The sequence below is a fragment of the Nyctereutes procyonoides genome, unplaced genomic scaffold (genome assembly GCF_905146905.1).
Source record: "Nyctereutes procyonoides isolate TBG_1078 unplaced genomic scaffold, NYPRO_anot_genome, whole genome shotgun sequence".
NCBI lineage: Eukaryota > Metazoa > Chordata > Mammalia > Carnivora > Canidae > Nyctereutes > Nyctereutes procyonoides.
Genome location: NW_026575135.1, coordinates 50,265,912 through 50,279,525, shown reverse-complemented (window position 1 = coordinate 50,279,525; position 13,614 = coordinate 50,265,912). Strand labels below are relative to the sequence as shown.

Sequence of the window (13,614 nt, the reverse complement as noted above, 5' to 3'; positions counted from 1 at the left end):
GATATATACTAAGTGCTCAGTTGTTGAGCCTTTTTTGGAAAAACTCCAGGATCAGGCCCCGGGCTGCAGGCAGTGCTAAACTGCTGCGCCACCGGGGCTGCCCCCCTAAATATATTTTTTTAATGAATGAATCGTATAAGCGGAGATACTAATTGGATGCATTATCTATCTTTTTTTTGTTTGTTTTTTTCATTAGCTATCTTTTGTTGCATAACAGGTTAACTAAGTGGCTTAATACACATTTATTATCTCACAGTTTCTGTGAGCCAGGAGTCCAGACATGGCTTAACTTGAGTCCTTTGCTAGGCTATATTTAAGATGTTGGTCAGGGCTTAGGTCTCATATAAGGTTCAGCTGAGGAAGGATCTGCTTCCCACCTCATGTGATTATTGATGGAGTTCAGTTCCTTGTGGGCTGTTGGACTCTTCTTGATGGTTGTTGACTAATGGCTGCTTTTATTTGTTTGACACCTTTTTCATAGTTGCTCACATTCATGGCGGGCTTACTTCTTTAAAGACAGTAAGAAGAGAGAGGGTCTTGGCAGAAGGGCATTCATTATATTCTTTTACCATGTCATCACATACATCCTATCAACTTTTCCATATTCTTTTGGTTAGTAGCAAATCAGAGATAATAACATAAAGGATGAGGATTATGCAAGGGTGAATATCAAGAGTTGGGAATGATGGTGGCCACAGAGGATGTCTACCATGCTGGATTTCACATGGAGATAATAAGCCTGGTATGGTAAAAAAAAAAAAAAAGCTCTGGAAATAACATTAGGTATGGAAACTAGGTAAGGGAACAGCAGTGATGGCGCTGTTAGGGATAAAAGACCTATGCATGAAATTTTAGTATATCACGGTTAAAAAAAGATTCTGAAAGCTCCCAGAGAGAAAAAAAACAGGACATATACAAAGGACTGGAAGTGAGAGCATTGGCTTTCTCAAAGCAGTTCTGGATTCTAGAAGACAATGAAGCAGTACCCCTAAAATTCAGAAAAAGTTGTTTATGCTGGAATCTGTCTGCAGACAAACAAAAGACAAGATATTTTCATATACGCAAGGACTAAAAATTTATCTTCCTTTTATCCTTCTTAAGAAATAGCACATTAAAAAAAAAGAAAAAAGAAATAGCACATTAGGTCAAGGAAATGGGGTTCAACAGGAGAAGTCTAAGGACTTGAGATCCGTAGGAGACTTAAGGAGTACCAGTCTAGATCATAGAAGGATGAAGAGGTCAGAAAATGAGTTAATAGATAATTTGTTTATTTGTGGCATCTGGAAAATAGTACTGATAGAAACTTAACAGATCTTTTAGACTTCTAGAAATATTAGTGGTATGTACTTAAGATTAAGCAAATGAAGCAACAAGTCAATAATCAGCTTTACTTAAAGCACTGTTCAAAAAAATATAATCATAGTACATATTTGGCTCAGGAATGAATAATATTTGTACATATAATAAACACCAGCTGTTGATTTAGCCAACATTTTTTATGTAGCTTTATTGAGGGGAATGGGAATGGGAGTGGGGTAGAATGATATAAGGAAAAAATTACTTCATTTACCACAATAGCAAATTGGCAAATGATACCTTGGCAAATTAATACCAACAACATAAGCATATTATTTAGCATTGCGCAAAGTAAATGTTCGAAGAGATGGCTAAGAGTTTAAATTTGTTGTTTCTGGAAGCAGTATGAGAGGAGCCTTAGATTGCTGTATTTGCTCTCTCTTACAGCATGTCTTTTTAAACTGTATTTTGGAGGAAAATATTGTTAAAGTGAGTATAAACAATAGAGGAAGTCAGTGATTTTAGCTCTGCTTCTAAAAAGTAAAGGAATCCTTACTGGATTGAATTCCTCAGTAGTTATTTCACTAAGTCTTTCAGATTGCTAGCCAGCTAAACATAGAAATTCTTGCTGTCTAATGTCCTACTCTCTAATGGCAGCTGTCCCATCATTCTGTAAAGGGAACAGCAGTTAGTAATATACAGTAGAACGAAACAATTGTAATCAAATGTTAACCACATAATTACAACACAGATTCACTACAGAGGAAAGAGGCAAAAACCAGTAAGAATACTGACTTTTACAGAGCCTCTCATTACTCAGGTATATCCCTAGTTCTGGGAGGGGAAGTATGACCTAGTTAGCTTAAAAACAGTTTGATTTAGTTGCTGCTGAATGATGTCAAAATGAGATTTTTGGAAGCAAAATTAAATTGACAAATAGGGGAAAGTTTTGAAAAAAATGAACTGATACAGTAAGAGTTTAAAGAAATCAGGTTTGTTTGGATTTTATAGGGAAAAGTAGTCCGACATTTCTGTGATGGGTCATTTGGGTCTTCAGAGAACGTGAATAGTTGAATAAGAACCTTTTAAAAAAATATATCTCAAAATATTTAGGCTTTGTTGGATGCATTTTCATTATCATGTTTATAAAACTGTTTTTTAAAGATTTTATTTATTTATTTATTCATGAGAGACACAGGGAGAGAGAGAGGCAGAGACACAGGCAGAGGGGGAAACAGGCTCCATGCAGGGAGCCAGATGTGGGACTCGATCCCGGGTCTCCAGGACCACACCCTGGGCTGAAGGCGGCGCTAAACTGCTGAGCCACCCAGACTGCCCTAAAACTGATTTTGAATGGAAGACTTCTATGTAGGAAATGTTACTATTTTCACTAGGGAAAACTGAACTTGAACAAGAAAACTTGTTCTTCTTTATGAAGAACATAAAATGTGAAATCTCTCAAACTAAGAAAGGTGAAATGTTCAAAATTAGAAACACAGAGGCCTTCAGGCATCTTTATAGCTGACCTCAGTATCACACTTTGATCTTAGCTCCTAGGTCAGTGCTCAGTCCAAGCAACTATGCTTTCTTCTCTTCCTCCTAGAGTGTCCCCAGTTTCTTCTCTACTATCCCTGCACCTGGCACTCCCTGTTCTTTAATGGTAATCGGATGTTACCTTTTCCACAGCATTTTGTGTGATTCTTGCTAGCTGGAAATGCTCACCTCTGTTGAACTCTCACTACATATGATTGTTTTTAAATATGCCTTCTTTCCTATAGAACAGGAATGGTATCTTTTCTCGATTTTCTCTTTTCCTGAGCTCATTATACAGGCTTAAATCCTTAGCTTTTGGTATAGTTATTATGTAAATACCCATTCAGGGTTCTACAAAGCAGTTCTTCCTGAAAGTAAATTGTTTCAGTGGGTTTGCAGTTTTACTGAATCCTTTCCATCTACCCTTTAATTTGCATGAGGTACTTGCTTTTGTCTTTGCTGACAGATGACTTTTGGTTTTTCTCTTTCAGTCTTACCTCCAGTATTAGTGCCTCGTCACAATGAATTCAATCCACAACACAGCCTTTTGGTTCAGTTTAGAAACCTGAGCCACAACGAGCCGCACATGCCACAGAATGCAACGTTTCCAGATTCCTTCCACCAGCCCAACAACACTCCTTTTCCCTTATCTCCAAATAGCCCTTATCCCCCTTCCCCTGCTAGCAGCACATATCCCAATTCCCCAGCAAGTTCTGGACCAGGAAGTCCATTTCAGCTCCCAGGTAAGAATTTATTTTATTGATTAAAAAAAAAAAATGACACCTGAAAATCAGCAGTTGTCCTTATACTGCTGGTCGTTTGGGTGAATTGTTATATGCTAAGAGGTGGCTGTTTTTGACTCTGTGTTCTTTGGTAATTACTTGATTTCTAGAGTTTTGGATTTTATTTTGCCATGTACTGTATGTTTTTTAAAAATGGAAGTAGCTTTATTTTTCCTAGCAATAGAAAAAACAGTCCTAAAATTTTTATACAACCATTAAAAGATCCAAGAATAGCCAGAGCAATCTTGAGAAAGAAGAATCAATCTGGAGGTATCACACTGCCTGATTTCAAACTATATTACAAAGCTATGGTAATTTTTTAAACAAATTTTTAAAAGTTGAAATATAATTAACTTACAATTTTAAAGATAACTATAATTAAAACAGTGTAGTATTAACATTAAAATAGACATATAGATCAATAGAGCAGAAGACAGAGCCCAGAAATAAACCCACACTTAGACAGTTAATTTATGACAAAGGAGGTGAGAATATACAATGGGGAAAGGACAGTCTATCTAATAAATGATGTTGGGAAAATGGACAGCCACATGCAAAAGAATGAAACCGGACCACTGTCTGATACTGTATGCAAAAAAAAAAAATTAAAAGTTATTTAAATACTTTAACATGTGACCTAAAACCATAAAACTCCTAGAAGAAAACCTAGGCAGGCAGTTCTTTGACATTGATCTTGGTGCTGAGTTTTTGAATTGATAAGAAAAGCAAAAAACAACAGAAGCAAAAAATAAACAAATGGGACTACATCAAACAAAAAGCTTACGCACAGCAAAGGAAACCATTAATAAAATGAAAGGGCAACCTACTGAATGGAGAAAATATATAAAAATCCTGTCTGATGAGAGGATAGTATGTGAAATGTATAAGGAAGTCCTTCAACTCAATAGCACAAAAACAAACATTCCAGTTAAGAAATGGGTAGAGGACCTGAATAGCCCTTCTTCCCATGAAGACATACACATGACCAACAGGTACATGAAAATGTGCTCTACATCATTAGTCACCAGGGAAATACAAATCAAAACCACAATGAGTGGTTTACCTGTTACAGGGGCTATTATCAGGAAGGCAAGAAATAACAAACGTTGGCAAAGATGTGGAGAAAACAGGCACTATTGGTGGGAATGCAGATTGGTACAGCCACTGTGAAAAACAGTATGGAGTTTCCTCAAAAAATTAAAGATAAAAAAAAAATTAAAGATAAAAGTGCCACATAATCCAGTAATATCTTGGTACTTAACCTGAAGAAAACAAAAACACTAATTTCAAAACGTTTACACCCTTGGGTTTGTTGCAGTATTATTTATAATAGTCAAGATGTGGAAACAACCTAAGGGTTCATCAATGAATGAATGGATAAAGAAATTGTGGTATATTCAGCCATAAAAAAGAATGAGATCTTGTCGTTTGTGACAACATAGCTGGACCTTGAGGGTATTATGCTAAATGAAGTAAGTCAGGGAAAGACAAATACCATATGATTCTTCTATTATATGTGGAATCTTAAAAAGAAAAAAAAAAAAAGGAATCCAAGTTCCTAGGTATTGAGAACAGGATGGTAGTTGCCAGAGACAAGGGGTAGGGGAAATGGGTGAACTGGTTTTAGGTTTTTTTGATTGAAATAAATTGTATGTTGTTAAAAAAAAAAAAGAAAGAAAATAGAATTTTGGAGAGATGATCCTTTAAGAATAATGAAAAAAGTTTCAGTTTCTCGTTTCATCCTACCTTCTTTCTCTCACTGCTTGGTTTTTCTCCATAGTGTGTGTTACAATCTAACAGACTGTCTATTTATATTCTGCCCTTTTCTCCTTGCCTTGACTATAAACTCCATGGAAAGGGGAATTTTAGCCTCTCTTGTTTACTGCTACATCCCCAGTCTCTGTATCAGAGACTGGTGTACAGTAGACCCTCAGTAAATATTTGTTACATGAGTGGATGAACTTCAGAAATACATATATACGTTTATAACTAGCTGTGCAGAGTGACTTGCCACCATGACTGAAGAGGAAAGCCAAATGGTGCTAACTTGAAAGGTTTCATCGGGAGTCCTATATGCATGAAGGGCAGAGTGTTCTTTTTTGTTTTTTTAGAGTGTTCTAGTAGGTTTTCAAAAACCTAAATACAGAAAGAGGCTCTGTGTTTGATGACTACCATGTGTAGTAGGTAATCTGGAAACTGGTAGTGTTATTTACATATCATTGGATCATTTATTTGCCCAAACAACTAAATTACATATTATCAGGCATTAAAAATAAAAGTTTTACCAAAAAAAAGGTAGTCCTATTTGACTTACATAGTTTCATATAATTTATATAATATGAAATACCATTTGTTGAGTGCCTTTGTCTAACCAGTACTGTGATGAAAGATATTGCATTAAATTTAATCTTCAGAATAACCATGTGAGATAGATAGTGCTCCTATTATACAGGTGGAGAAAGAAATTGATATTCACTTGAAGATTTTAAGTAACTTGCCTAAGGTTTCTGACCTAGGTTTCTCTGACTCTGAAGTCTGCTTTTTTGACTTTACTACTTGTCACATCATTATAGACTTGGGAAAGTTAAAAGGCAACCCAGTTATCTTTGATTGGGTAACTGATGAACTGGTTTGCCTGGAGAAAAAGTTCATAAGCAGATTTTATAAAGTTCCCAAATTTTATTAATGGCATGTCATGTATGGACGCATCATTATTTCACTCTGTCAAGAAGTATTTGAATGTCTACGGTTGCATGTGGAGTCATGTGTAAGTATACTATTTCTGGTTTCTTTACTCCATCAGTTGATGCAGTTTTTAGTTTTTATTTTTTCAAGAGGAATTAAGTATCAACTGTTTAACTTGCTGTTAGGTATCTGTACCAAAACTAATTTTCATACTTTCATACTTTGGTTACGGTTGTGTGTCAAAATACGTAAACCTTTGGGTGAAAGATTATATTAAGTATTTATAGTACTGAGACAAAGAAGTAATACCTGTAGTTTTTGTTTCTTGTTTTTTGGGGTAAGATTTTATTTATTTATTTGAGACAGCGCAAATGGGACGGGGAGAGGCAGAGGTAGAGGGAGAAGCAGGCTCCCCACTGAGCAAGGAGCTTGATCCTGACCTGAGACAAGGGCAGACACTTAACAGAGTCACCCAGGCGCCCCTAGCTGTAGCTTTTGCAACTCAAGAGATTTTCTAGTTAATATTCAGATTTCCTAAGAATTAGCTAGTCATTTAGTAGGGCACGACGGCCATTTTAGGATGTTGAAAAGAATTAGATGTCTAGCTGCTGTTCGTGTTGGTACATTTAGTAGGAGTATGGTTTTCAGTATTAATTAACAGCATACAGTATGTGATCTTGATAACTTAAAAGTGTCTCTGTAGAGATACCCTCAAATGAGAATAATTTTTGTCCTTTGGATTGGTTTGTAGTTGTTGCAGTTTATCCCACCGTGTAATTCTAATTAACATAAAGACAACATTCTTGACCTTCAATTCAGTTGCAGTGAATTTTAGCACTGATCTTCCTGGATTGGACTGAATACGTGTGGACCTTTAGCAAGGTTTTCAGTGGCTAATGGGTGTGCTGTCTTTTCTCTTGACCTAAGATAGCATCCTACATTGTTTTTGTCTCTAATGGTCATTGGCAAACTGTGCTGATAATCTTAGGAAATTTTTAATGCTTTTTAAAGCAGGATGAAGATACTAACTCTTCTTTTGGGACTTGTTTTGTTTTCTTTTTAGCTGATACTCCTCCTCCTGCCTATATGCCACCAGATGATCAAATGGGTCAAGATAATTCCCAGCCAATGGATACAAGCAATAATATGATTCCTCAGATTATGCCCAGTATATCCAGCAGAGGTAAGAGAAATACTAATCATAATTTGTTGTTACTCTTACCTTGCTTATTTTTAACTCCTTACTACTTTTTAAAAACTTTATTAAAAAAAACTTTATTGTATAATTTACAACCATAACATTTATCCATTGCAAGTGTATGATTCAGTAATTTTTAGTAAATGTATAGTTTTGCTCTGTCACCACAATCTAGTTTTAGAACATTTTCATCCTTTTAAAAGCTACCTTGTCTGTATTTGCAGTATATCTCTGCTCCTGTCCTTGCTCCAGAGACCTTCTAATCTGTTGTCTGTATATAGATTTACCTTTTCTAAAACATTGTCATGTAAGTAGAATTGCATAATGTGTAATCTTTTGCATCTCACTTCTTTCACTTAGCATAATGTTTTCAAGGTTCTTTTAGGTTGAAACATGTATCAGTAGTTTTTTCCTTTTTATTGCTGAACAGTTTGCCATTGTGTAGAGATGTACCACATTTTTTTATCCATTCACCAGTTGGTGGACATTTGAATTATTTTTAATTTTTGGCTAGTATGACCAATACTGTTAGGAATATTTGCATATAACTCTTTGTGTGGGCTTTATTTATATTTTTCTTGGATTAATTCCTAAGAATAGAATTTCTGAGTCAATATGAATTTAACTATTTAAGGAAAACCGCCAAATTTCTTCAGAGTAGCAGTGCCGTTTTATATTTTTATGAGTAACATATGAGCATTCCAGTTTCTCCATATGCTTTTGATACTTGTTATTGTCTGTCTTTTTGAATGTACCCATTTTAGTGGGTATGAAGGGTCTCATTGTGGTCTTAATTTGCATTTTTGTAATTAGTAATGATGTTGAGCATTTTTATGTACTTATTAGCCATTCATGTATCTTTTTTTCATGAAATACTTAAATCTTTTGCCCATTTGTTTAATTGGGCTATTTGTTTTATTGTTGAGCTGTTAAGAGTTCTTTATATATTTTGGATAGAAATCCTTTACTAGATGTATGATTTGCAGATCTCTCTCAATCTGCATTATTTTCGCATTTTGAAGCATAAAGGTTTTTTTTTTTCTACACCTTTATTTTCTTTTCTGTAAATTAAAATCGTTGAGGAGTACAATAACATGGCTTCTGTGGCAAATGGCTTTAGCAGGAACTTCACTTTGGAATTTGACACAAACCATGCTACTGTTTCCATTCATGAGCACAAGTTACTTTTCCCCAGATAACTCCGGTTTTGTTCAGTTTGCCTCCAGGAGTCACTGTGTTGTTCTTTGCTTTGTACACAGAAGCACATCTCTTGCCTAGATAGGAGTTCAGTTTCATTTCAAGCATAAATATCTTCAGTTTTAAGAAGAGCTGTGTGCTCCTTATGGTTCTATAGACCTCACTTAGAGCCAGTAAAAATGGCCTTGGACCACAGCCTCCCAGATGCATTTGTCGTTTTAATAGTCCTGTTTCCAGCAGGCCTCCATAGGCTGCAAGATGACAGAAAGAGCTGAAAGTTTTTAATTTTGGCAGAGTCTAGTTACCAGTTTTTCCTTTCCTTGTTCCTGCTTTTGGTGTTGAATCTGGGAAATCTTTGTTTTTCCCAAAATCATGAAAATTTTCTATTTTGTCATCTTCTAGAAATTCTATAGGCTTAGCTTTTACATTTAGGTCTGTGATTCCTTTTGAGTTAAGCGTATTGTATGTTAAAAATGTAAATTCAGGGGATCCCTGGGTGGCGCAGCGGTTTGGTGCCTGCCTTTGGCCCAGGGCGCGATCCTGGAGACCCGGGATCGGGTCCCACATCGGGCTCCCGGTGCATGGAGCCTGCTTCTCCCTCTGCCTTTGTCTCTGCCTCTCTCTCCCTCTCTGTGTGACTATCATAAATAAATAAAAAATTAAAAAAAAAATGTAAATTCATCTTTGTGCATATAGATACCCATTTGGTCCTGGCACTATTTTGTTGAAAAAAGTATCTACCATTTCTCCATCGAAATGCCTTGGCATGTTTTTCAGAAATCAATTGAACAAATTTAAGAGTTTATTACAGGACTCTTAACTTGTTCATTGATTTGTAGGTGTATACTTCATAGTACTTGAGATAGTTAAGCTTCATACTAAGTTTTGAAAACGAGAAGTGTGATTCCTTCAACTTTATTCTTTTTCAGAATTGTTCAGCACTTGAGCATTATTTGCATTTCTGTATCATTTTAGTACCAGTTGTTAATTTCTGCTTCCCCAAAATCCCCTCCTTGGATTTTGGTAGAGATCACATTGAATCTCTAAATCACTTGGGGAGGGATCCCTGGGTGGCTCAGCGGTTTAGTGCCTGCCTTTGGCCCAGGGCATGATCCTGGAGTCCCGGGATCGAGTCCCGTGTCAGGCTCCCGGCATGGAGCCTGCTTCTCCCTCCTCTTGTGTTTCTGCCTCTCTCTCTCTCTCTCTCTCTCTCTCTCTCTCTCTCTCTCTGTCTATCATAAATAAATAAATCTTTAAAAAAAAATAAATCACTTGGGGAGGTTTCCCATCATCTTCCAGTCCACAGGTGTGGCATGTCATTCCATTTATTTAGATCTTCCATTTCCTAGTATAAATTTTTTACTTTTGCTTCTCTTTATAGATGTATTCCTAAGTGAATAGAATTTGGTTTCTACTTAACTAAATATATTGAAATACAAGTGATTTTCATATATTAATCTTGTAACCTGTAACCTTACTGAACTTATTTATTAGTTCTAGTAGGGTTTTTGTGTGTGTGTGTGTATGTGTGTGGGTACCTGGATTCCTTAGGGTTTCCTAAATACAGGAACATGTCAATAAAAAACAGCATTTAATTGGGACGCCTGGTTAGCTCAGTGGTTAGGCATCTGCCTTCTGCCCAGGACATGATCCTGGGGTTCTGGGATCGGGTCCTGCACCAGGCTCCCGGCATGGAGCCTGCTTCTCCCTCTGCCTGTGTCTCTGCCTCTCTCTCTCTCTGTGCCTCTCATGAATAAATAAATAAAATCTCTTTTTTTTTTAAACAGCTTTAAAAAAAATTTTTTTTTTTTTGCTATCCAATCTGGATGCCTTTAATATTTTTCTCTCTCTCTCATTATTAGAGGGCATATACAAAAAGCCTGTAGCTCTCATTATCCTTGATGGCAAAAGACTGAATTACTTTCCCCCCTACAATGGGGAACAAGAGAGCCTGGTCTCACTACTTCTGTTCACCATTTTTCTAGAGCACTAGCCATAAACTATTAGTTCTCTTCTATTCTTAGTTTGTTAAGAATTTTTACCGTGAACGGATGTTGCTTTTGTCAGAAGCTTTTTCTGTATCTGTTGAGGTGATTAGATGAGTTATTTTCCCTTTTTTCTAGTTAATGTGTGCTACATGAACTTACTTTCTGATGTGAAAGCAGGCTTTTATTCCTGGGATAATTCCCAAATGGTCATGGTATATAATCCTTTTTAATATATTTCTTTCTTTTTTTTTTTTTTTAATGTATAGGGATAGTTATTTTCTTTATTTATTCATGAGAGACACAGAGAGAGAAAGAGAAAGAGACACACACAGGCAGAGAGAGAAGCAGGCTCCATGCAGGGAGCCTGACTTGGGACTCGATCCCAGGTCTCCAGGATCAGGCCCTGGGCTGAAGGTGGCGCTAAACAGCTGAGCTACCCAGGCTGCCCTTTAATATATTTCTAGATTAGATTTACTGATATTTTGCTGAATATTTTTGCTTGTATATTCATGAGGGAGGGATAGTGGTAGTTTTATTGTGATGTCTTTATTTAGCATTGGTATCGGGGTAATAATGACCTCATGGAGTAAGTTGGGAAGTGTTCTCTCCTATTTTTGGAAGAGCTTATTTGTATTATTTCTTCTTTAAATATTTGATAAAATTTACCAATGAAGTCATTTGGGGCTTAGACTTTGTGGGGAAATTTTTAATTACTGATTCAATTTCCTTAATTGGATCAGTCTGTTCAGGGTCTCTTTTTTTCTTGAGTCAGTTTTGGTAATGTGTGTCTTACTAGGAATTTGTCCATTTTGTTTAAATTGTCTAACTTGTTGGCATAAAGTTTTTCATAGTATATTTTATAATATTTCTGTAGAGGTTAGTGATAATATCTTCATTCCTGGTTTTGGTAATATGTGTCTTATTCTTTTTTGCTTGGTTGGTTTAGCTAAAGGATTGTTAGTTTTGTTGATCTTTTGAAAGAACCAGCTTTTTCTATTTTTCATTGATTTCCAAATCCATTCTCTAGCTTTTTCTTTATTCTGCTTATTCCATGTTTAGTTTGCTTTTTTTATAGTTTCTTAAGGTGAAATCTTAGATTATTAGTTTCAGTTGCTTCTTCTTTAAGACCATTCCTTTAATTGCCTCGTAATTTTTGTATGTTTTGTTCTCATACATATTTAGTTCAAAATACTTTTAAATTTACCTTGTAATTTCTTACTATGACCCTTGGATTATTAAGTAACATAGTAATCAATTTCCACATTTTTTGGCATTTCCCCAGTTTTTTCTGTTGATTCCTAATCTAATTCCACTATGAGATTGCAAAGCATACTTTGTAGGATTCCAATTCTTTTAAAAATTATTTATTGAGAATTGTTTTATGCATATATTTGTACAGCTTGTGATCTAGAAATGGCTTTTAGATTATTAGAGAAGAAGAATCTGTGACAAAAATAACACATGGCTTGCAAAACTTAAAATATTTGCATCCATGGGCAGCCCAGGTGGCTCAGCGGTTTAGCGCCGCCTTCAGCCCAGGATGTGATCCTGGAGACCCGGGATTGAGTCCCGTGTGGGGCTCCCTGCGTGGAGCCTGCCTTTCTTTCTGCCCTTGTGTCTCCCTCTTTTTCTCTCTCTGTGTTTCTCATGAATAAATAAATAAATAATCTTTAAAAATTAAAATAAAATAAAATATTTGCATCCACTTGGTCATGGTATTTAATCCTTTTTATATGTTCCTGGGTTTGGTGGGCAGGAAGGGTTTCTAACCCCTGGCAGAGCATCGGTCTGTTTTAGAGACTAGTCCATGTGCACTTGAAAAAAAAATGTATATTTTGGTACTGTAAGGTATCATAAGTTCTCTGGATTTTAGTTAGATCAGGTTAGTTGATAGTGTTGTCCAAGTCTATATTGTTGCTTATTTTCTTTCTAATTGTTCTGTCAGTTGTTGAGGGTATGAGATTGCAAGTTGGGGCATCCCCAGCCATTACTACTAGATCATTTATTTCTACTTTCATTCATGTTGGTTTTCGCTTTGTATACTTTGGGGCTCTGTTGGTAAAGTGAACAACTTAGTATCATTAAGTACATCCACAGTGTCATGCAGTCATCACCACTCTCTATTTCTAGAACTTTTCATTATCTCAGACAGAGCTCTACCCATTAAACAGTAACCCCCCCTCCCCTTAGCCCCTTGATAACCATTATTCTCCTTTCCGTCTCTAAGAATTTGCCTTATCTAAGTGGAATTATATCATATTTGTTCTTTTGTGACTAGCTTTTTCACTTAGCTTAATATTTTTAAGGTTTATCCATGCTACAGCATGTGTCAGAATTTCATTTCTTTCCAAGACTGTATGTGTTCTCCTGTAGGCATATATCACATTTTGTTAATCCATTTATCAGTTGATGGACATTTGGGTTGTTTCTAACTTTTGGTAGAATAGTGAATAATGCCACCATGAATATTGTTGTACAGGTATTTTTTGGGCTCTCAGCTTTTTAATTCATTTGGTATCCTATGCCTATGAGTAGAACTGTTGGATTTTATGGTCATTCTGTTTAACTTTTTGAGGAACTGCCAAACTCTTTTCCACAGCAGCTATACTGTTTACACATTTCCCCTGAGCAGTGTCTTAGTGTTCTGATTTCTTTACATTCCTGCCAACAGTTAATTTCTGTTTGTTTGTTTTAATATAATAGCCATCCTATTATATGTTAAGTGGAATCTCATTATTGTTCTAAAGTCACTTTGTTTTGAGACTTTAAAGCTCCTTAGTTTGTAACAAGTTTAGAAGTAATGGTACTGCCATTTTATACGTTTCTTAAAAGAATGATGTTTTTGCGTGCTTTGTATGGGTTTGTGATGATATTGAAGGAGTGTATGTCATGCTGTGCTTTCCCAAGGGCCCCACATTTCTAAGAACAGTTAAAT

At 35.9% G+C, this 13,614-nt stretch overlaps 1 protein-coding gene across 6 annotated transcripts in view; it reads left to right on the top strand.

Annotated features, from left to right (window-relative positions):
• SMAD5 (SMAD family member 5) overlaps positions 1 to 13,614 on the top strand; it is a 54,400-nt gene that overhangs the window by 24,986 nt on the left and 15,800 nt on the right. For all 6 annotated transcript variants that reach the window (XM_055302185.1, XM_055302181.1, XM_055302180.1 and 3 more), the window contains 2 exons: positions 3,321 to 3,572; positions 7,360 to 7,479. In XM_055302185.1, the coding sequence (XP_055158160.1) occupies positions 3,321 to 3,572; positions 7,360 to 7,479 (372 nt within the window). The remainder of the gene's footprint in view (positions 1 to 3,320; positions 3,573 to 7,359; positions 7,480 to 13,614) is intronic.